Genomic DNA, 21,197 nt, shown 5'->3' with positions numbered 1-21,197 from the left:
GTTGTTTACAGTAATACATAAAGCAGTCTTTCTTTTGGTATCGGATGCTGCGCAGCTGGAAGGATTTTTACTGAAACTTTTTTACATTTGTTATGATGCGTAACCATAACAACAAGGTGGTTTTCTACAACCAGGAGCCGCTGATTAATAATTCAAAAGCTCAAATAATATCTCAACTACAGCCCCAAATCTCAAATGAGTTGAAAAGGAGGCTCCATGGATGCATTCCCATCTCCTTGCCAGCTGTGCATGAGAGCAGACCGGGGGAACCAAGAGGCCAGCTGAGTCTGGGTGGACGGAACGGACGGCATCTGTGGCCAGTTTCTTCGAATCCACTGTGGGACGGACCTTTACAAGAGATCCGTCCTGCAGCCATCAGTATCTATAACATCTCTTACTGAAACGAGTATAACGAGTTACAACAACATTAATTTCCCTTTGGGATTAATGAAGTATTATTGAATTGAAAATTGAACTGAATATAACCACAAAAGTTTCCAACTCGCCCTTGCGAATGTTTCTTTGCAAAATGTTATCAAATGGGTTGCCAGTACTTTGGTGATGGAGACTGAATGTTCCCAATAAAAGAGAAATCCGCTTGCTGGATTGAAGGTGTTTCAGTGTTGTTCTTAGTTTTACAAATATGTAATCCATATCACATAATTGAAAAAGGAAAAGCAACATGCAGATAGAAGAAAAATATAACTCCTATCAGGGTGCTCCTGAAAGGGGAATAAAAGTAAGCAATTAAAGCAATACCATAATTCAAATGTTTTAAAAAATGGATTATGTGTAGAAATGAACTATGGCTTCCTGTTGTAGAAAGCTTTTTGAACGGCCTCACTTTGAAGAAAAAAGGTTTATTCTGATCACATTGATGAGCTAATTAATAACCCAAACAGGGCTAAGATCAAAAAGGACTGATGCCGTCTTAAAACAACTTAAATCTCTAAACATTTGTATCAATCCATCTAAATATTGTTTTTGAACCTTTAGTTTTACACCATTATTCTGGCAGAAATATCACAATATTCTTACAGAAATTGTGCCGAAGTGCTTCAGCTAGCTGCTGCTGCTATTTACACTGTAAAAATTAACAAAAATCTCTGTAACTGTACAATGTGTTGGTTTAACGGCAGCCATCAACTTCTGTCTTGGCTCCGTTTGGACAAGACTTTAGCTCGTCAGTCTAGTGAGAAAAAAAAATCAATTTAGCTAAACTGAACTTATTCAAAGAGCCATCTACAACAGGTAAGATGTTGATTGTTTTTAACAGAAACACACCCCTTCCCCACATATCAAAAGATCTGAACTACTACTTTAAAGTCCAACCTCTCCCAAAACCCAAAACAAACATAAAATTTAAAAGCGCACACGCAATAAAGGATGTATTTTTATTATTTTGCATCTTGTTATTACAGTATATACAAAGCCTCTTTTTGTGATAATTTGTCTCTTTTGCTTTATTTATGGTTTGGGAGCACAGGGGCTCTGAACCTCTGCCTTCAGGCTATAATCTATTATCTGTTCCTGCACCTGATGCTCAACCTTGCACCACTAAGTGCACCCCCCCACAAATAAATAAATAAATCCAGTCTGTGTGAACGATTACAGTACTAACACGCCTTGCCCTCGTGTTTACGATGCAACTTAAACATAACAGTGAGGTGTCAAGAAATCTGCAGAGGATACGTTGAGGATGACGCTCAACAAGAACCGCACCAAGTTTTAGTTCAGTACCTATAACACTGACTGAGGCATAGCCATTTTTGTGTTGGCTAAGTGGGCTGTAGCGGCCATCTTGAAAAGTACTGATTCCAACAGTTAATCAGCTGCTGACGCACTCCCAATTACTCTTTTCTGAAAGTGTTATTAATATTTGTCCAGGGGTTCATAAGATATTTTGATAACAGACGAGGTTGACCCAAACAAGTTGTACCAGTCAGGCTAAAATATTGCACGTGTTGAACTCAAAGCAGTAACAACTTTAGCCTCTTTGTGGGCCTAAATTTTAACACAGCATCCATGAAAAATAAATAAACCATCATTAGGATTTTCTCAAACCTTAGATTCACCAAAATATTGAATAAATTTGAAATCAATGATGACAGTCTTAAACTGGCCAGTAAAATCTATTATTTTGTTTTTGCACGAGTCAGATCCTTGATGCCACCTGTCAATCAATCCAGCAGGCTTGTCAGCAATTGACCAATCAGCGATCTCAATCTGTCCCGTTGTGAAACGCCCATTACCTGCAGGAGCTCCACCCCCTTTTCTTCCAACATTTTACAAACACTTTGCTGTCAAGAAAAAATGGTGAAATGGTTGTCAGTGAACATGTAATTCAGATAGCCTGTGCGTTTGGGTGGAAAATGGTTTACTCTATTTCAAAAGTTTGGAAAAATATAAAAGATGATAGCGCCCTGTGACCGACCTCATGATAACTGAAAGTACCACATACGTTCATCTGTACGAAGGTAACTGCGTTTAAATCCTCCATTTTGTTTTGGTCATAATTAGGCTACGCTGTGGTTCAATTAAAGGTTAATGCTTGAAGCTAGTTGTGCTTTGTGTGTTTTAAATGTAGATAGAGCTATGTTTCAACTTCTGGTTGCATAAGTTTAATCTTTGCTTGTTATGATCAGATAACGCTAAACTGATTTTGTACAAATCGTTTATTAGGGCAATGTAAAGTGCAGCGTTGTGTCTGTAGCATCTTAGCTCGCCGCTAGCTTAGCGCTACTTCTTGTTGTGTCATGATCTTAAAAATTGTTTAGTGTTTACGAATGTAGGTAATGTAGATGTTAAAATACACCAGAATGCAGAAATGGCATCTACTTTATTCAAAATGCTATGGGGGAGGACTCCTAGATGCCCCCCACCGGTGTGCACCCCAACTTTACAAATGCTTCTGACGCTAATGGCCACTGCGTTGTTCAAGCCAAGAGTGAGGTCCAAGCCCCTGAAGGTCAGATCCTAGAGCCGCCTCTGCTCAAAGGATGTGATGGGGACCACTCTCAGAACAAATATTAGCTCCACATCTACACAAATGACCGTTATACACATTTTAGCGTTAGCTGTGGCAGCCATCTTGAACTATTGACATTAAAAGCTAATCAGTTTTAAAAGATCACTTTCTAGTTTCATTAAAACCTGTCCAGCTGTTTATCAGATATTTTGCTAACAGAGTTGACTAACTGGTAAAGCAGATGATTGGTTAGCTGTGGCGGCCATATTGAATTGGGTCGACTCAAACTGTCCCGTTAGTTTAGGAGGCACGTCTAATGATTGTTTTCTGAGTTTCGTTCAAATCCTAAAAGATTTTTTGCTAACACGCAGGCGACCTCACGCGCAGAAACACCGTCGCCCATCTTTAAAAGTGTTTTTTTTTTTAAACGCTGCTCTGCTGACCATGTTGTGGATGCAGCAGCGGCGGGGAAACACCACAAAGAAGAGCGCCACCGGCGGGAGGGAGAGGGAGGAGAGCAGGGGGAGGGGCCAGAATGCTGCGGGGGGAGGGAGAGAGTTAAAGGGGCGGAGCCTTTGCATCTCTCTCTCTCTCTCTCTCTCTCTGTGAGCGCGCGCGTGTTTCCTCACTCCGCCCCTCCTCCTTTCATCCTCCCCCACCCCCTCCCCCTCCACAGAGCTGCCCGCCCCTGAGTGTGGAGCAGCGGCAGCAGCGGTGAAGCCTCGCCGCCTCTCAGTGCGGGAATATCAGCAGCGGAGAGCACAATGGACACGGAAGGGAGCCAGAGCAGCCTGTCCTCCGGCACGGATAACTCCCCTCATGACCCCTGGTCGGTAACAGCCTCTCCTCCTGCTCCCCTCCCTCCACACACACCTCCTCGCTCCCTGCCTCCTCTCGGTGCCCCGGCCTCGCTTTCGCTCGCCTCTCTCCCCCTCTCTCTCTCTGTCGGCCCGGTTCGAGTTCACCTTGGACTTTAGTTCAGTTTCGTGAGTGAAGCCGCGCGGAGACAAAAGACGAGCAGCACGCGGTGCGTGTGAGTGTGTGTGAGTGTGCGTGTGTGTGTGGGATGGATCCACTCGCACCGGAGGAAGCACACACAGGCGCACCGCTGCTCTCCGTCCCCCCTCCTCCCCTCTCTCCCTCCTCTCCTCCTTTCTTGTTTGTTTATTTGTCGCGGTTTTCTTCCAGAAGGCCACACTGCAACTTCTCCATCATCTGGAAAATAAACAAGAAAATAAAAATATCTCCCCCCCCCCATCTCCTCCTGCGCCTCCTCCTCCAGGGGATTATAACGGGCCGGCTGGCCGATGGGTGACTTGCAACATGGCCGATGCTTCACTTTATTGAAGCTGACACACAGCTCCTCCTTTAATGTGCTTTTATTCATGTATGCGTTTAATGTTCTCACTGCTTGTGTTTCCTCTCCTTCAGCAAAATGTTCGTCGGGGGTCTGAGTTGGCAGACGACACAAGGTGAGCCGTCCTGCACTCTCTGCTCCTCCTCCTCCTCCTCTTCCTCCTGTTTACTCATTGATGCACAGCTTTCATATTACCTGGCCAAGTTCAGGCAGACATCCTGTAAATAGTTAAATGAAAGGCTCCCATTCAGCCGAGGATCAGTGAAGTGAGGATTTTCTGCAGGAGATTAACACTGGCGCGCACACGCACGCACGCACACACACGTCTTGGCTCCCCCTCGTGCGCTCATTACGCAGTTAATAACAGAAGAGGGCTCCTCCAGTAAAAACTAATCATCATTAAAGCAGCACTTTGAGTAACTTGTTGTGTTGTTTGTGAGCTGCCGTGCTGGACGGTCACATGGGACAAACACAACCTGCCCCCACCCTCACCTCCAGCCCTCATTGTTTCCCCCTCCGCCTGTCTCTAGCATGGATTTGACCCTCACTTGTCCTCTTTTTTTTGGTTTGCAGAGGGATTGCGCGAGTACTTCGGTAAATTTGGGGAGGTGAAGGAGTGCATGGTGATGCGGGATCCCGTCACCAAGCGGTCGAGGTAAGAGGGACGCAGGGGAGGCGTGTGCGCCCCGCCGTCCTATCACTGGACTCCTCGTGCTGCTTGGGAAGGAAGCTGCTGCAGAGTTTATTTATTTCCTTTTTTTATTTTCCTGCAGGGGGTTTGGGTTTGTGACATACGCAGATCAAGCCGGTGTGGAAAAGGTTCTGGCGCAAAACAGACACGAACTGGACTCCAAAACGGTGAGTTTCCTCCTCCTCCTGCCTCTTGGTGCGTTTTTACCTCCCACTGTATGGCTTGTAAAGTTTTGGAGCAGCCACCCTCCTCCTTTTCCTCTTGTCTGCTTGTTCCCCCTCCCTCTCTCTCCAAATCCCGGTTCAGGGCGCCAACATGAAAGCGTTCTTTCTTGAGCTTCATTGCCATGGTTACCTGGGGGGGCGGGAGACCTGAATGGGGTAAGAGCCCCTGCAAAAAAAAAAAAAAAAAACTTGCAGGTTTTAGCCAGAATAGAAAGTTCATGTTTTCTTCTTTTTATGCAATAAAACATTATTAATTTCTTAAAACCAAAAAGTGGGAGGACACAGCTTCCAGAGTGCTGCGGGGGGAGTCTGTGAGGTCCAAACCCGGCTCGCTTGGATTGAAATAGTTTAAATATCGGTGTAATGAATGTGTTTAAACAAGCCCTCTAATCAGGAGTTTATTTGAAATACCCTCTCCCGCACCGCTGGATCATAATAAGACAAACAAGAAAGAAAGAGGAGAACTTGTTTACCTGTTAGAGCTCCTGCGTGTGTTTATGATTTATAAACAAGGAATGCATGTCACCCGCCAACGTTTTTGACTAAACCGCAAAATAAAAGTGAATCGGTTGGAGAAGTAGATCCAAAGTTTTATTAGAATTTGTCCAGCGGTTCATTAAAACCATTAACGTCTGCAGCGGGCGATAATGGTGCGCGGATCCCGGCCGTTTGTTTGCGATTTGAATGCGTGTGCAGGTGTGGACGCACGCTGCCGCCGTGGTTGCGCCGGTTGGTTGTAGGAGCAGGGACAGGGTGTGTCTTCGTCTCACACACACACAATGGGATCGTTTGAGAGTGGAAAGTGGTGGCACAGGAAGGCACCGGCAGAGCCCAGGGGTGGAGGCAGGTAGAGCTGGTTAGTTGTAAGCAAGTCCGTTGCCGGGGGTGACGCCACCGCCTCTGGAGACGATGCTGTAACTTAAAGACCCGGTGGGACTTTGGTCTCCATAACGACTTCCCGGGATAATTTGCATTAAACCTAAAGGCGTCGGGCTCGGCTGGCAGCGATAGTGTCGAGTCATGTCACACTTTTACACTTCCTGTGTGGAAGATGTTCCCGTGACTCCTAAAAAGTTTACCTTCAGGAGAAGAGCAGATCTCTCGGTGCAGCTGTCGTCAGGTTTATTACAACACAACTGCAAAGTGTAACTCAGTGAGTCATTTTACCTCCTAAAAGTAGGCTCTGCTGAAGAACCGGAGTAAGCCAGGCCTGGTGTGTGATGTGAACGCTGGTTTGGAGGCTCAGCTTGGCAGGCGTTGTCCTGTTATAAACGGCTAAACAATAATAACGTGCACGGCTCAGTCACAGCTCTGGTTGTTACCTGGTGCACCGGTCTGTGGGGGGGGGTGAGACGTCATGGCTTCATTTATCCAACTAACAAAAACAAGGTGGCAATTTTATAGTTTGGTTTCAGAAATGAAACAGTTTTGGTTGTTTTTGGTATGAATTTATTTGCTGTAGTCCATATACAGAGCCTTGTGAAAGTATTTGGATGTGTCTTCATGTTTTGGATCATTGTCTTGTTGGAAGATAAATCTCCGTCCCAGTCTCAGGTCTCTTGCAGACTCAAACAGGTTTTCTTCCAGAATGGTCCTGTATTTGGCCCCATCCATCTTCCCATCAATTCTGACCATCTTCCCTGTCCCTGCTGACAAAAAGCAGGCCCAAACCATGATGCTGCCACCACCATGTTTGACAGTGGGGATGGTGTGTTCAGGGTGATGAGCTGTGTTGCTTTTACGCCAAACATATCGTTTTGCATTGTGGCCAAACAATTTGATTTTGGTTTAATCTGACCAGAGCACCTTCTTCCACATGTTTGGTGTCTCCCAGGTGACAAACTTTAAACAACACTTTTTATGGATATCTTTGAGAAATGGCTTTCTTCTTGCCACTCTTCCATAAAGGCCAGATTTGTGCAGTGTACGACTGATTGTTGTCCTATGGACAGTCTCTCCCACCTCAGCTGTAGATCTCTGCAGTTCATCCAGAGTGATCATGGACCTCTTGGCTGCATCTCTGATCAGTCTTCTCCTTGTTCCAGATGAAAGTTTAAAGGGACGGCCGGGTCTTGGTAGATTTGCAGTGGTCTGATACTCTTTCCATTTCAATATGATTGCTTGCACAGTGCTCCTTGGGATGTTTAAAGCTTGGGAAATCTTTTTGTATCCAAATCCAGCTTTAAACTTCTCCACAACAGTATCTCGGACCTGCCTGGTGTGTTCCTTGGTCTTCATGATGCTCTCTGCGCGTTGAACAGAACCCTGAGACTATCACAGAGCAGGTGCATTTATACGGAGACTTGATTACACACAGGTGGATTCTATTTATCATCATCAGTCATTTGGGACAACGTTGGATCATTCATAGATCCTCACTGAACTTCTGGAGTGAGTTTGCTGCACTGAAAGTAAAGAGGCCCAATAATATTGCACGCCCCACTTTTCAGTTTTTTATTTGTTAAAAAAGTTTGACACATCCAATAAATTTCATTCCACTTCACGATTGTGTCCCACTTCTTGTTGAGTCTTCACAAATAATTAAAATGTTATATCTTTATGTTTGAAGCCTGAAATGTGACAAAAGGTTGAAAAGTTCAAGGAGGACGAATACTTTCACAAGGCTCTGTAGATCAGGGGTCTGCAACCTTTACGATCAAAAGAGACATTTCTGCCCCTTCGTTCGCTAAATTAAACATGTCCAGAGCTGCAAAACCTGCTACAGTTGTCATTATCAACTGGTGGCCCATGGGCCGCTTTAAGTTTGTTAGAGGGAGCTTTCCTGGCCAGTAGGAGTGAAATCCATCCATCCATTATCTTTTACCCGCTTCTTCCATTTTGGGTCACGGGGGTCACCGGTGTCCATGTCCGTCAATCTCTGTGCGAGGGGCGGGGGACTCCCTGGACAGGTCTCCAGTCCATCACAGAAGACTGGATTCTTGTAAAGAAAAATATATATTAGGGGTGCACCAATGCAGTTTTCTGGCCAATCACGATTTTGAAAAAGACTGACCTGCCGATACCGATTTTGTTTTATAAGCGACACTGTCAGGTGTTAACGTCACAATGCACCTTCAACTTTTTTAAATCTTATTTTATTGAAAAACATACCCTGGAACAATATCTTAGAAACAATACAAACTTGTTTTAACTGGCCATGAGGTAGTGCTCTGAAATGTAAAGGAAGTTTAGACAATTGTTAAAACTACAAAAAATTGGTTTCTCATGTAAGTATCGGCCGATCTCCCAAAAGTCAAGAAATCGGCCTGCCCATTCATCCGTGCACCCCTAATTATATACTGTATATTATTTTTGCCAATTTAAAAAAAATTAAAACGATGAACTGTGCAGGCATATGAGATTTTTTTATTTTTATTGTGGAGCAATTGAATATTTTGAAGAAATTAAGCTTTTTTTTCATTCAACCTTTATAAAGCTAAAGTGAGTATAATTTACTCTGTATTAGTACTAGTATCCACATATTTGCAAAGGAAATGACAGGAAAACTTATAAAACTAGTCATTTTTTTTGTTGTGGCTATAACATCCTAAAAAAAAAATCAGTTTTAAGTTATTTTTGTTAGTTTCAACAAAGCTTGAAAGATCCTCTGCGGAGACACCAAAGAGCCACGTGTGGCTCCAGAGCCGCAGGTTGCAGCACTGTGTTCTGCAACACACCTGGACTCATCAGATCCACGAGAGACATTACTCCTTGGAATAATAATAAGAATTTATTTATTTCATATTTTTGCTTTGTTTAAAGTAGGGCTGTACAATTAATTTCATTTGCGATACAGCTGAAAGTTTGGTACCAAAGAGGAGCAGCACGTCCGTTGTTTGGAATTATTTTGGCTATAAAAATTAAGATGCTGTTGTGCAGAACCTGCCTTGCTGCTGTTGGTAGCACCACAAATCTTTATCAACACTTTGACATTGAAAAATAATCGCATATTAAATCGCAATCACAATATTGAGGTAAAAAAAAAAATCGCAATTAGAATATTTTCCAAAATCGTTCCGCCCTAGTTTAAAGCCTTTGGTTTACGAGGGAAGCAGCATAAACGGTGTAATGGAGCACCTGGAGCAGTGTGGGAGGGACAGGGTGGGAAGCAAACTTCATTAACCGGTGCAAGGTCCGTGCCACCGGTTAAACGCAGAATGAAACATTTACAGTACGGTTACAGCCTGTATTTTTTTTTAAAAACTCACTCGTTCAAATTAAAAATCACAGATGAGAGAAATGCCAGTTGAAAATGGCGTCAGCACCTGCGTTTTCAAATATCAGAGCACGACGAACAAGAGGTTTGTCTATTGTTTTCAGGGAGCTCTGGTGATGTTTTGTTTGGAGGTTAGATTTCCTGTCGGGGCCAAAGTGTTGCCTCGGGGCCAGAGTGTGCTGTTGTGTTTCTGTGGACAGAGAAAGAAGGGCACAACTGGTTCGGCACTTGTTTTCTGTGTTTGAAGCGCTTTACTGGGACCAGTTACAGGAAGAAGAAACAGGCGAAGGAAGAGATTCTCAGAAAAATGACCACCTCTTGTTCCGTGGACGTAACGCAGGGTTCCTGGTGGATTTATAAGTGACGGATTACATTTATTTTGCAAGCTTACAGTATTTGGAGTGGATCCAGTGTAATATTTTAGTATTTTTGTGTATTTAGATGGTATTGTTACAACATAATACCTCAAATTAATAATGGTACACCTTCCATTTTTGTTTACAAGGACAAAATAATCTGAATAGGAGGTACTTAAATACAAGACAAACAGTTGGATTTGTTAGATTGTTTCGATTGATGTATGTTATTTTTGTTTTTTATATGAAGTACAACAGAATACATGCGATGTGAAAGTGGGTAATTGCTGTTTTTGGCATCAAAGTGCATTAAAAACATGGTGGTTATTGATGCTGATACAGCTGCTTTCTCTCTGCACAAGCTACTGGTCCAACACCTGACTGTGGCTCTTGGTTCCTGACTGGAAGATTAGCTGTTAATGCTGACATGGACAAAACTGAAGGTGGGGGTGGAGCGTGCAAGGGATAGGGTGGGGGGGAGGCCCAGCTCCTGTGCTGTAATTAGTATGGATCTGAAAAGCAACTAATCGGATTGGAGGAAACAAACTGGATTGGGCCAGAGGTCCGTGCACAGCCTCAGACCTGTGGCCAAAGCTCGGACCTGCTCCTAACGTGTGACACGGGGGCGGTCTTGATGACACATGTGCAAAACCTCCATGAGCTGCACCCACCTTGGATGGGGTAGCGATAGGTTTGGGTCGGAGGTCCTCATTAGCGCGCTTCGATAACTAATTACTGTGCCGTTGTTCATCTGTGCAGGTCGACCCTGCTGGCCTGAGCCCAAACCAAGTCTCTTCCCTCACTCTGTGGTAGTATTGACACGCCAAGTCCCTTTTTTGTCTCTGCTTGTGTTTATAGCTTTTTGTTTAGCCTTTATTGATTATGCTGCCGTAATGGGGCAGCCTGTGGTGCCTTTTTATTAGCGTGGGTGTTTGCCATTTAGTCGCACGAACATCTTGGCAGCCTGATGTGTGTCAGACCTTCAACGTGTCTGCACTGGAGACTATTTATAAAAGGCCCATCACTGTATATTTGTACGAGTCTGTGTCGGTGCTGGTTTAATTTCATGTATATGTCACTGGGCAAATGTGCTACTTTATGAGGGTATATGTATATGTGCTTGTGAGGAGTAGCACGGGAGCCCCAGTTCCTCTGTGGGCCCATCTGTTTTGTACTCTTTGTCCTGTTAATTAATGAAATCAGAGGGGCTGCCTGCTGGGACGGCCCTGCTGCTCTGCTACGACTGGACAGGCCCATTTTCTCATGGGCTGTCTCTGTTTTCTAAATGAATCCTCTATCGTTTTCTTCCCTGTGCTTTTGCTCTGCCCTAAAAAAAAAACCCAGTTCAGATCTTTAGAAGTGGGGTCGTGTGGAGATGTTTGAAATGTTAGTGTCTTACCTGTTGAAGATGGCCCTTTGAAGCATCTCGGTTTAGGGAAATGAAGTTTATAGCTGACTGGTTGATGAGCTAACAGCTAGCCCGAGTGGAGCCAAGGCCAAAGTGGTATGCTGCCTTTTTAAAACAAGTGTAAAGAGCGGCAGCAGCAGTTAGCTGTAGCACTCTGTGCAACCTGGTGGCACTTCCTGCTGGAACATTATAATGGGTTTGCTAGAATAACAATGAAATGCAAAACTGTCAACGTAAAGTTTTATAAAATAGTTTTTGAACGAACTTCAGTGTTTCCCCTAGTTTACTCACCTTGGCAGGGCGCTCAGGACGATTTTTGTCGACGATTGGGGGGGAGGAGGCACGTCTGTGCCCCGCACTGTACTGACAGCTTGAGCAGGGAGTGGAGATGGAGTGCTACCTCCCTAGTCATAACTTTTTAGCTAGCGCGTCTGTATTGTGCAACGCTAGCTTAGCGTCTACGCTTGGGGGGGGTGGAGTTTGGGAGGCGGAGCGCTCGGTTCTGTTGACAGGGCGGGACGGCTTGCTTGTTTAATGGTAGGGGAAACACTGAACTTGTGTAAACTTTATGAGATTAATAGCAGGTGAGAGATTATTTACTCATAACCTTTTACTCCAAACCCCACGGTAAAAGTTCTGAACTATCCCTTTAACTTCCACTCTGGTCTCAGCTGACTTTCCTTTTAATTTGAATTATTTTTTGTTTTGTTTTACAGTTTGTAACTCTGGTGGATGCTCTGCGCCAAGTGAGGTGACTACTAGCTGTAGATTAGCGTAGTCTTGAGAAGCTAAACCACTAAAATCATAATTTAGGCTCTGCTGTCACTGCGCTGCGTAGATTGAGCGGAGATTGGATGTCATGAAGCAGGATGTTAGTCAGACCATTTCACAAACACTCGGTTGTAACTCTTCTCTGCCAGGCTCAGAGCGGCAACTTCTTCCCCCTTTCCTTCCTAGTATTTTTTTCTCCTTGCGAGTAGCTACCTTTTCACCACGGCCAGCGTTCTCCTCACATGTGAAGCCTCTGAAGAGCTATTCCTGAGTGTTGAAAACTGTGACCTGGCTAAGTTATTTCACCTTTTGCTTTGTGGCCTTCTGTCTTCCCCGAGGCTAATCTGCCACACTGATAGATGCTTTAGCTTTCATTTATTGCCCCTCTGAGAGCAGCTAGATGTAGAAATTATAATATTTTAGATGTGTAGAATGACTTGTTTAACAGCATGGCATGGCTAGCCACTGTAGCATTTTGCATTAACCTGTTTTAGTTAGTAGCATCACTACTTACGGGTGTTTTCTTAGAGTACTTGTGCTAGTACACCTAAGCCATACGGCTAATCTTTTAAAGTCAAAAGACATTTTAAACTATATGTTTAATAGCAACTATAAGATGTATCTTGCTTTATTGAGGATTTAATTACCAATTAAACAATTTACAGATTGAACATGCAGGTAACTTTTTTTTAATCATGTGGCACTAAATATACACAAAAAGCTGTAAATGGTATTTGTGCCTGTCATTTTATTTTGTTACTGTTAACGTGAGTGCAGTTTTGTGTGAAAGGTGTTTTGTTGTGCCGTCGCTGTCAGCTCGTAGCTCGTCTCTGCCGCGGTCGCCTCGGGCAGCGCCGAACCTCCAGTCATGTCTAGCAGTTTAAAGGCAGGTGGGCTGACCAGAACACCAAAGGCTGGTACCGCTCAGGACTTGCAGGTCAAACAAAACCGGGAACCTGCTGCCGACTTTGCACCAGAATAAATACGTGATCATTACCATCTTTTTTTGTATTTATTTGATCAGCTGTCTTTATTATTTTAAACTATTTGTTGTTTTTATTTATTTATTGCTTTCCCGGTCTTGTTTTTTTGTGTCCTGCTATTTTCACTGTAAATGATCAAATGAAGCACAATTTTTTGGTCCCATTATATCAAATCAAAAATGCTACTTATCCTAATTGGCTCAGATCTAGTAAGAAACGCTGCGCAGCCAGTTTCTGTGGCGTCGCTTGGTTGCCGTCGGCTGCTTTTGTGCGCGTCCTTGTCACCTTTGTCTTTGTGCTTGGACCAGCTGGGGGTGGCATGACTCTTCTCGTCGTTGCTTCCCACTTCAAGGTGTGAAGTCCTTCTCAAATTCCTTCCAAGGGCGCTGCAGCTGCATCGAAGTCACACAGCGTCGTGCTTTCTAAGCAGCGTTAAAGCCGAGGCACTTAAAGGCCCCTCGTAGGATCTATTTCCCCGTGTATTTGTCATCACAAGCAGGCAGTTATCACCGATAAGAGATGGAAGGATTTCTTCTTTTATATTGAACAATGTCCTCTTTAGTAACGTCCGTATTGTCCATATTATATGTGATTAAGTTTGGCTCTTTGATGGGCGCTTTTTAGATGCCAATAGCAGTTCAATATGTCCTATAGAGGTTGTGTGAGACCCAAGGGGCTTTGCTTCACACATCCAATTATTACAGCATAGATGGAAACTCTAAGACTATAAGACACTACCAGGTCCTGTGACCTGAAATCGTCTCTCTTGTTAGCTTGAGTGTGAATAACGCAAGATTCCACACAAATTTAAAATGCCAAACTGGGCTTTGCATATTTAGCATTATTAAAGGCCAGCTCTTTCAAAAACTCGTTTATTTCTCATTTTATCTGTAACCTTGACCACTGCTGAGACATTCCAGCAGGAAGAAATGTGGATACAGTCAAATCTGACTAATCCAAAATGGGGGGGTTGTCAGGATTTGTGCGATTTAGAAAAAAAAAAAAAAAAAACCGCACACGTCTTTAATGTATTCAGAATATTAAGCGCTTATTTTAGATTCCAGGCTGCCCCGTTCCGTCTAGTTTGTGTCTGACGTGCGTTTAGTTGTGTCTCGTATATTTCAAAGCATGTGCTGCTGTCTCCATGTGAATTTTGGTTCTTTTGCCGGGTCGTTTGGGCGGTTCTGTTTGGACTCGCATAAATAAGTGTCCGCTATACATATTTACAGATTAGCATATGCTCTATTTCTAGACTTTGACAGCTCTTCACACAGATTCAGACCCTGAGACTTTATTACAATACTTTATATTTGCACTTTACAGAAGAAGATGGGACACTGAACAACGTAATGACTGAAACAGACTTTTTAATCAAGCTCAATGCACTATAGACATTCTGAAAACTGGAAATTTTGTTTTTTTTAAATGGAAAACTGGAATTTTGACACATTTTATTTTTAAAATTTGGATTGTGATTACGTTGAGTGAGCTTTTAACGCAGCATTTTCACTTCAAAGCTCTTTGTTAATTCAATTTGAAGCTTTGTTTTTGGGTTGTAACACAGTGGGAGGTAATGAGGCCTAAACATAAATTAAATGTCCAAACATAAAAAGCAACCCCAGAAAGGAAACAACAGCAGTTTAGTTTTTAATGCTGATTCTTAAACGTCTCAATCAGTCAGTCATTAAATTTACGTTTCCTTTTTATCTTTATTATCTCTCTCCTGCAGATTGACCCAAAGGTGGCGTTTCCCAGGCGAGCTCAGCCTAAGGTGAGTGCGCCCACGAGGAGTTAACAGCGAGGCGATGATGTCATATATCACTCCTAATCCTTCGGCTCTGGTTGGCTGGGGTAAGAGTCGGGCACGTGACCTAAAAGGAGCTGCAAATCACTCGTTCAGCCTGAGATCGTGACCCTGGATTCTGCTCCCTGACCTCTGTGCTGCCCACAGAAATCACACCAACATACACACTTGAGCCACAGACGATACTCACCTACACACAACTCAAAACCAGCAGAATTAGCTTAAAATGATCCACCGAGCCTCCAGACCTAATAAACCAACACAAAGTCTCTTTCACCTGCCTCCACAACATATTTAACGTTAGTTCAGATGAAAAATTACCACTTTTTTCCCCCCTCTCTTGTGTTGCTAGCTGGTTACCAGGACAAAGAAGATCTTTGTTGGAGGGCTGTCCGTAAATACCACCATCGAAGACGTGAAGCAATACTTTGATCAGTTCGGAAAGGTAAACAACTCACTAACCTGCAGCTGTCTTTTCTTTTCACAACAAACTGTCAGAGTTTAATTGCTGGTTACATATTTTTTTAATATTAAAGGACACCTATGCACTGTTTTTGTAAGCTACTTTCACAATTTGTTCCAACAACTTCGTTGTGGAGAAACAGACTGAGCTGACGGCAAATCTGACTTGTTTGCTTGAACAGCTTGCTGCTGTTTAACTCAACTCACATCTTTAAAAACAACAAGGGTTCGTGTATACATTATTTTGCAAACCTTAATATAGCCACTAATTGTGTGAAACGTGGTTAGTTATCTATAAGTATAAGCTCTTTTTGTGATTGCGGCAGCTAGCTATAACATTTACGATGCAGCCTGAGGCACTTCCTGCAGGAATACTTTAATGTTCCTGTTGGAAAACCTATAGAGAAAATGGAGGCTGTTTAAGAATTTGTTAGCGTTTGCATGAAATGCTATTAAATTTAGAGATTAGAGTTGTTTTAAGATGGTTAAATATTAATAAATCACTGTGATTTAGCCCTGTCAGGCTAGCAGTTAGCTCCTCAGTCTGGTTGGACTGTGGTTAACCAACAGGTTGATTAAAACGCTATCTGTAACAGGTAGGACAGTAATTGTTCACAAATAGGGATGCACAATATTATCGGCATGGTATCGGTATCGGTCGATATTAGCGATAAAGTTAAATATCGGCCATTCCATCAAAATAACTCACCGATATAAAAGGCACTGTTTTTTTTTAAATATGTATTTATATAGTGTTACATCATTTTCAGTCCCAGTTTTGGCATTTGGTAGCAGCCAAACTGACAAAGAGCATGCAGAATAATGTAGTATTTTAATTCCACAGCAGAGAAAGCTGTGTCTCTGTAAGTAGGTCTAGGGGGAAAATATCGATATTGGTATCGTTATCGGCCAAATAAGTTTTAACGTATCGGTCAAAAATCCAATATCATGCATCCCTATTTACAAACCTTCTTCTGAAACTGACTTTAAAGGAACTATTTAATGGCTTGTTCGTAACTTTTATTAGACTAATGCTCCTGCTTGTTAGCTACTTGTCAGACTAGTACTGGCAACTTAAAAAAAAAAAATCTTCATTTTGATTTTGTGAAACTGTTGGAGCTAGCTCACCATTTCTGTGTTCGCACTATCTTGGGTGTTAACTTCACCAAGTAGCCTCACGCATGAAATCACAACACGATACCAGTGATAGATTATTTTAATCTGAAGCCCCTTGTCCTGTTGGGAGTCTTTGTGTTCCTATGAAACTTTTCTTTGTTCATTTTACAATAAAAACCTGATCTTTCTTGTTTTAATCTAAAATATAAAACTATTAGAATATGTGTTGATGTGAGAAAGGAAAAGAAAAGGCGTATAAAAAACAAAGTGATTGTGCTGCAGTCCTAGTTAGTTATTTTGTCTCCTGTGCTGCTCATTTCAATCAGATTGTGGTGATTTTAGCTTTTACGTTTGTCTTGTTGTCGCTTTGAATATAATTTTGTGAAAGGCTCAAGCGCATGTTGTGGAGACCGATGAGTGGCCAGGGGGGAGAGAGGAAAAAAAACAACAACGGAGGAGGGGAAGTAAAGGGAGAGATGGCAGGGGCCTGAAAGGGAAGAAGTATCCCCTATGGAGAGAAAGGGAGGGGGTCTCAGAAGAGGTTGAAGGGCAGTGAAAAGGGGTGGGGTGGGATGCTGAAATAACGAGGAGCAAAAGTGACGATTAAAAGGGCAGAACATCACAGAGATTTTCACAAGTATCTACAATGCGTGATATCTTGGGTTACCTTTTTAGCAAACTACACTTAGGGTGACACAGGAGTAACATAAACTAATTAAATGCAACAGCTGCTCCCGTAACAGCCCCCTCTTTTACCCCAAAATCACTACTTCAGACACCATCCCAATCCATGCACACAACCCCTGCTCCAGCCCCCCTCTGCTTGTTGCCGTGGTGACCCGCCTTTGCCCATTGTCCCGCTGTAATCCAGTGTATTTTTGTTGCCTTTAACGAAAAAAAACAAACAAAAAAAAAAAAGAGAAAAAATTTGCATGGCTGGAAAGACGGGTGTGTGCACGCATGAAAGTGCGACAGTGTCATCGTCATGGCTGCAGCGGGAGGCGAGCTCGCATACATTGATGGAAACACTGAGACAGGATCCAGTTGTCACAAACGCTAACGTGTGCGCCGCTGTCGGTGAGCAGGACGTTCTGAAAACGAGCACGCGAGGCCTAATGGGCTGGAAGAAACGAACAGCATGAAGCTCCCCTCTGTCTTGTGTCTGGCTGAGCGTTCTCCCTGTTGGCCTCTGACTCACGCTTGCCGTTGTACCGTCATTTCGGGTGCCGGTTCAAATCTAGATGTCGTAATTATCAGTCGTGGACGGATGTGGTTTCCACGCGCGGCCGTTCAGGTAGTTGTTGGGACAGGATTCTTGTTTCTCCGAGTGTGCTTTCCAAAATGGCAGGTTCTCAGTTCTCCCTGGTGATTGCACACTCATAACCGAGAACAACACTCCCTGCGCAGGATGAGCGAATATTTGGGCTGTTTGGACACGTGAGACCAAAGCTGCACCACGGATAGCCAGCGATCCCACAGTGCATTCCTGCTGAGCAGGAGGTATTTCTTGTTTATTATCTGAGCCTGGCTACAAGGTGCAGGTTTGGATGGAACGGGGCTCAATGTTCTGTTTGTTTTCGTACTGTGGCTCCACCTTGCAAGGAAAACACCAAATGCACGATGAACTTCACGCAACTCTTTGAATCACGCTGCAGACCGTGTTTTTAAGTGTGCACCTCAAACAAACAACGTTCATTAGACTGGGCGGCAGGTGTTTTGGAGTTAGAACGTTTGTGTGTAGTTGTGCGACTGAACTAAATGTTCCCAGGCCAGTAAAGCTGCAGCAAATCATGTTTGCTTGAGAAATAAGCCGGAGTCTTAAGGTAGAGGTCCTGAGTGCCCCCCCCTCAGCCTGCTGGAGGCTTGACAAAACTCCCCTTCTTTTTGGCCGAGGCTGAAAATAGAACCTGTCTGCGTCACAAAAAGTTTTTCATGCTGGAATTCAGGCGCACACTTAAATCATAGCATAATTAGCATTTCAGGCCTGTTGGTTTTACATCCACTTGTGTTAATCCTTTTGCGCCTTTTGTTCACCATATAAGAAAATATGTGATTTCAACCCCCTCCTTATGTTTTACTGCTGCCTGAAATAAAATGAAAGAAGGAGTGGACGAGAAGGGAAAAATGCAGCGTGGAGCGGGGCAGACGGGAAAAGTTGGGACTCCACTCACCCATGTGAGCTGGCGATTAGAAGGCTTGACTGAACACTTTGTCTGCTGGCCTGTTTAGAAAGAGACGGCCGGAGCAAGCCAGAGCAAAAATGAAAGAGGGAGATGTGAGGAGACAGCGGGGGGGGGGGGGGGGGGGAAAGTGAATGCCACCTTTCATAATCTCTCAAAAAAGTGTAATGGACTTGTCAGCAAACACTTGTTCTTCAGACAATAGCTGTACGCTTCAGTGAGGAGGGGACATTTTTAAGGCCTGCGCGGGGGGAAAGGATCTGAGTGGAGCCTTGTTTCGGTACATCTGAGAATGTCAGAGCTGGAGAATATGACCTTCTTCACTCCCTGCATGCATCCAGAGGAGTTAGCGAGGAGCCACTGCCATGCCAATCTCAGCCTCCCATAGCTGTTCAATCAGATTGTTTTACAGCGCCCCGGGCAGCGGACATCGTGAGAAACTCTTTTTATTAGCTTTGGTAAAAGAAAAGCAGCTCCGCTGAAGCTCACGCACGTGGACAGGATTGTTTGCATGCATGCAAACTGCTGTATTTCCATGCAGGACAACGAGCTGAACAGCACCGACATTTTCATTTTATTGTTTGAACGCTGATTCAGAATTCACACTGTTGTTTGTCTGTTTATTTATTTGTTTAAGTTACGTGCAGTCTACCTACGTTTACGTGCTGTGTGCCATATTAGCTGTTCAAATATCAAAGCGATCAGCTCATTTAGGGGATGGGTGCCATGACTTTTAGTTGTAACTTTTATTCTTTTCAACATATCTAGCTTTATTTATAAATATTTTCCCCATGGAAACGCACAAACATCTCTTCAATTCCTTAAAAATCGTTCTTTTTAAGATCTGCTTCAACTTTTAACTTAAAAATAGGGATTCACCCCCCCCAAAAAAATCGCTGTAATGCCACTAATTGGTAATATCTGTGCTGCTGATTATCTCGTGCTGCTATATTCATTCATACCCATCTGCTCACTACAGACTCATGTTCGGGCTGCTGTTAAGCCGATTGTTTTACATTATTAGTTTTTAGCGTATATCTTGGTGTATATCTTAGATCCTTATACACTTGTTTATTTTTATACTTTATATTTAGCTAGTGTTGGGTGTAACTGGGACCCTGTGTACATAATTTTGTTCCACCTCATGTACCACATGGAGATGACAATAAAGTTAACTTGAACTTGAACTGCTTTTAGCTTTTAAACAACCTTTTGCTACATTTTTAGTATTTTGCTAGCATGTTGATACTTTTAGCTTTAAGCTAGCCTTTAGTTTGTAGTTGTCTTTTACAACATTTAGCTAGCATTTTGCTAGCTTATTCTAGATTTTAGAATTTTCTAGCCTTTTTCTACGTTTAGTTTTAAGCTAACCTTTTGCTGCTTTTAGCTTCAAGGTACTGTTTTGCGGCTTTTAGTTTTTAGCTACTATTTTGCTACTTTTATCTTTTACGTTGTATTTTGCCGCATTTAGCTTTGAGCTAGCGTTTTGCTACATTTGGCTCTTTATTAGTGTTTTGTTCCTCTTAGGTTTCAGCTGGTGTTTTGCTCCTTTTAGCTTTATCATCTGCTGTTCTGATTTTTTTTAGCTTTTAGCCTGTTGTTGTGTAACCTGCTTCTTTTAGCTTTATCATCTCAGCAGTCATTTAACACTCACAATTAATATAAAATGAAATTTATATAAATATATATATGTCAAAGTAACTGCTTTAAATGTTGTAGTTGCCATCTCTTTCAAAATAAAAGCTTCCAAAGCTAGCTGCAGGTCAGTCTCTGTAACTCTACTCTAATGATAACATGTTAGCTTGCAGCTGTCTACCTAGTGTCCTCTTTCCTTTCTGCTCTCTGCTGTGTCATTGAGTTTGACCAACCGGAAGGGCAGGAGATGGAAGAGACGGGGTGGGGGTGGGGGGGTAAAATCTGCACGAAGGACAGAGATGGGAGTTAGGAGGAGAGGCGGGTGGTCTATATGTTGACAGAGATAAGAGTCGTGGAGAAGCAGCCTTGATCCTGCCGTGCTCATCGTCCAGAAAGTGTGACTGCTGTTTTCCACGGCAGATAAGAGAGATGGGAGCTGGAGCCTCCGTCACTCGTGCGCCGGCTTGAGTTTCGGAGCCGGTCGGCTGGTGGGAATGGCCGTGCGCTCACAGTCGGGCACGTGAGGAAGGTTGTGCTGCAGCTTTAAAAGAAAAGAGTTCCCCATTTGCCCCCCTCGTGTCTGTCAGAGCTCCAGCAGAGGCCGCAAACTTTCCTGCCACAGTGAAGGACGAGCAAGGGAGGGAGGGGGAGGAGGTGGAATATGAATAGGGCAGTGGAGTGAGTGCAGGAGGAGGAGGAGGAGGAGGAGGAGGAGGAGGGAGACGGAGAATAAAAAGGAGCGTGATGACAAAGACCTCGGGCCCACTTTGTTTTCCAGGATTTGAATCTTCCCAAACAGAATTCAACTTTACCTCAAATAATCTTTCTGAAATCCTCCCCCTCTGCTCTGCCCCCCCCCCCCCCCCCCACCCATCTCTTACTTTTCCCCCTGTTCGCTGAGATTAGACGGGGAGGGGGTGGCAGGTCCTTCTAATTGAAATTCTTAACCGTTTCCACGGGAACAGCAAACTTTACAGCGAGGGGGAACAGATGAGAAAATCAGGGGAACGACAGAGTTTGTAACAA

General features: G+C 43.5%; 1 protein-coding gene across 1 annotated transcript in view; it reads left to right on the top strand.

Annotated features, from left to right (window-relative positions):
* The first annotated feature begins 3,648 nt into the window (after positions 1-3,648).
* LOC119412221 (RNA-binding protein Musashi homolog 1) overlaps positions 3,649-21,197 on the top strand; it is a 26,056-nt gene continuing 8,507 nt past the window's right edge. Inside the window, exons 1-6 of the mRNA XM_037679203.1 lie at positions 3,649-3,797; positions 4,400-4,440; positions 4,899-4,980; positions 5,099-5,183; positions 14,704-14,745; positions 15,131-15,223. Of these exons, the coding sequence (XP_037535131.1) occupies positions 3,733-3,797; positions 4,400-4,440; positions 4,899-4,980; positions 5,099-5,183; positions 14,704-14,745; positions 15,131-15,223 (408 nt within the window). The 5' untranslated portion in view covers positions 3,649-3,732. The remainder of the gene's footprint in view (positions 3,798-4,399; positions 4,441-4,898; positions 4,981-5,098; positions 5,184-14,703; positions 14,746-15,130; positions 15,224-21,197) is intronic.

This window comes from Nematolebias whitei, chromosome 7 (assembly GCF_014905685.2).
Source record: "Nematolebias whitei isolate Nwh7 chromosome 7, NemWhi1, whole genome shotgun sequence".
NCBI classification, from domain to species: Eukaryota; Metazoa; Chordata; class Actinopteri; order Cyprinodontiformes; family Rivulidae; genus Nematolebias; species Nematolebias whitei.
This window is presented reverse-complemented; position numbering and strand designations above follow the sequence as displayed.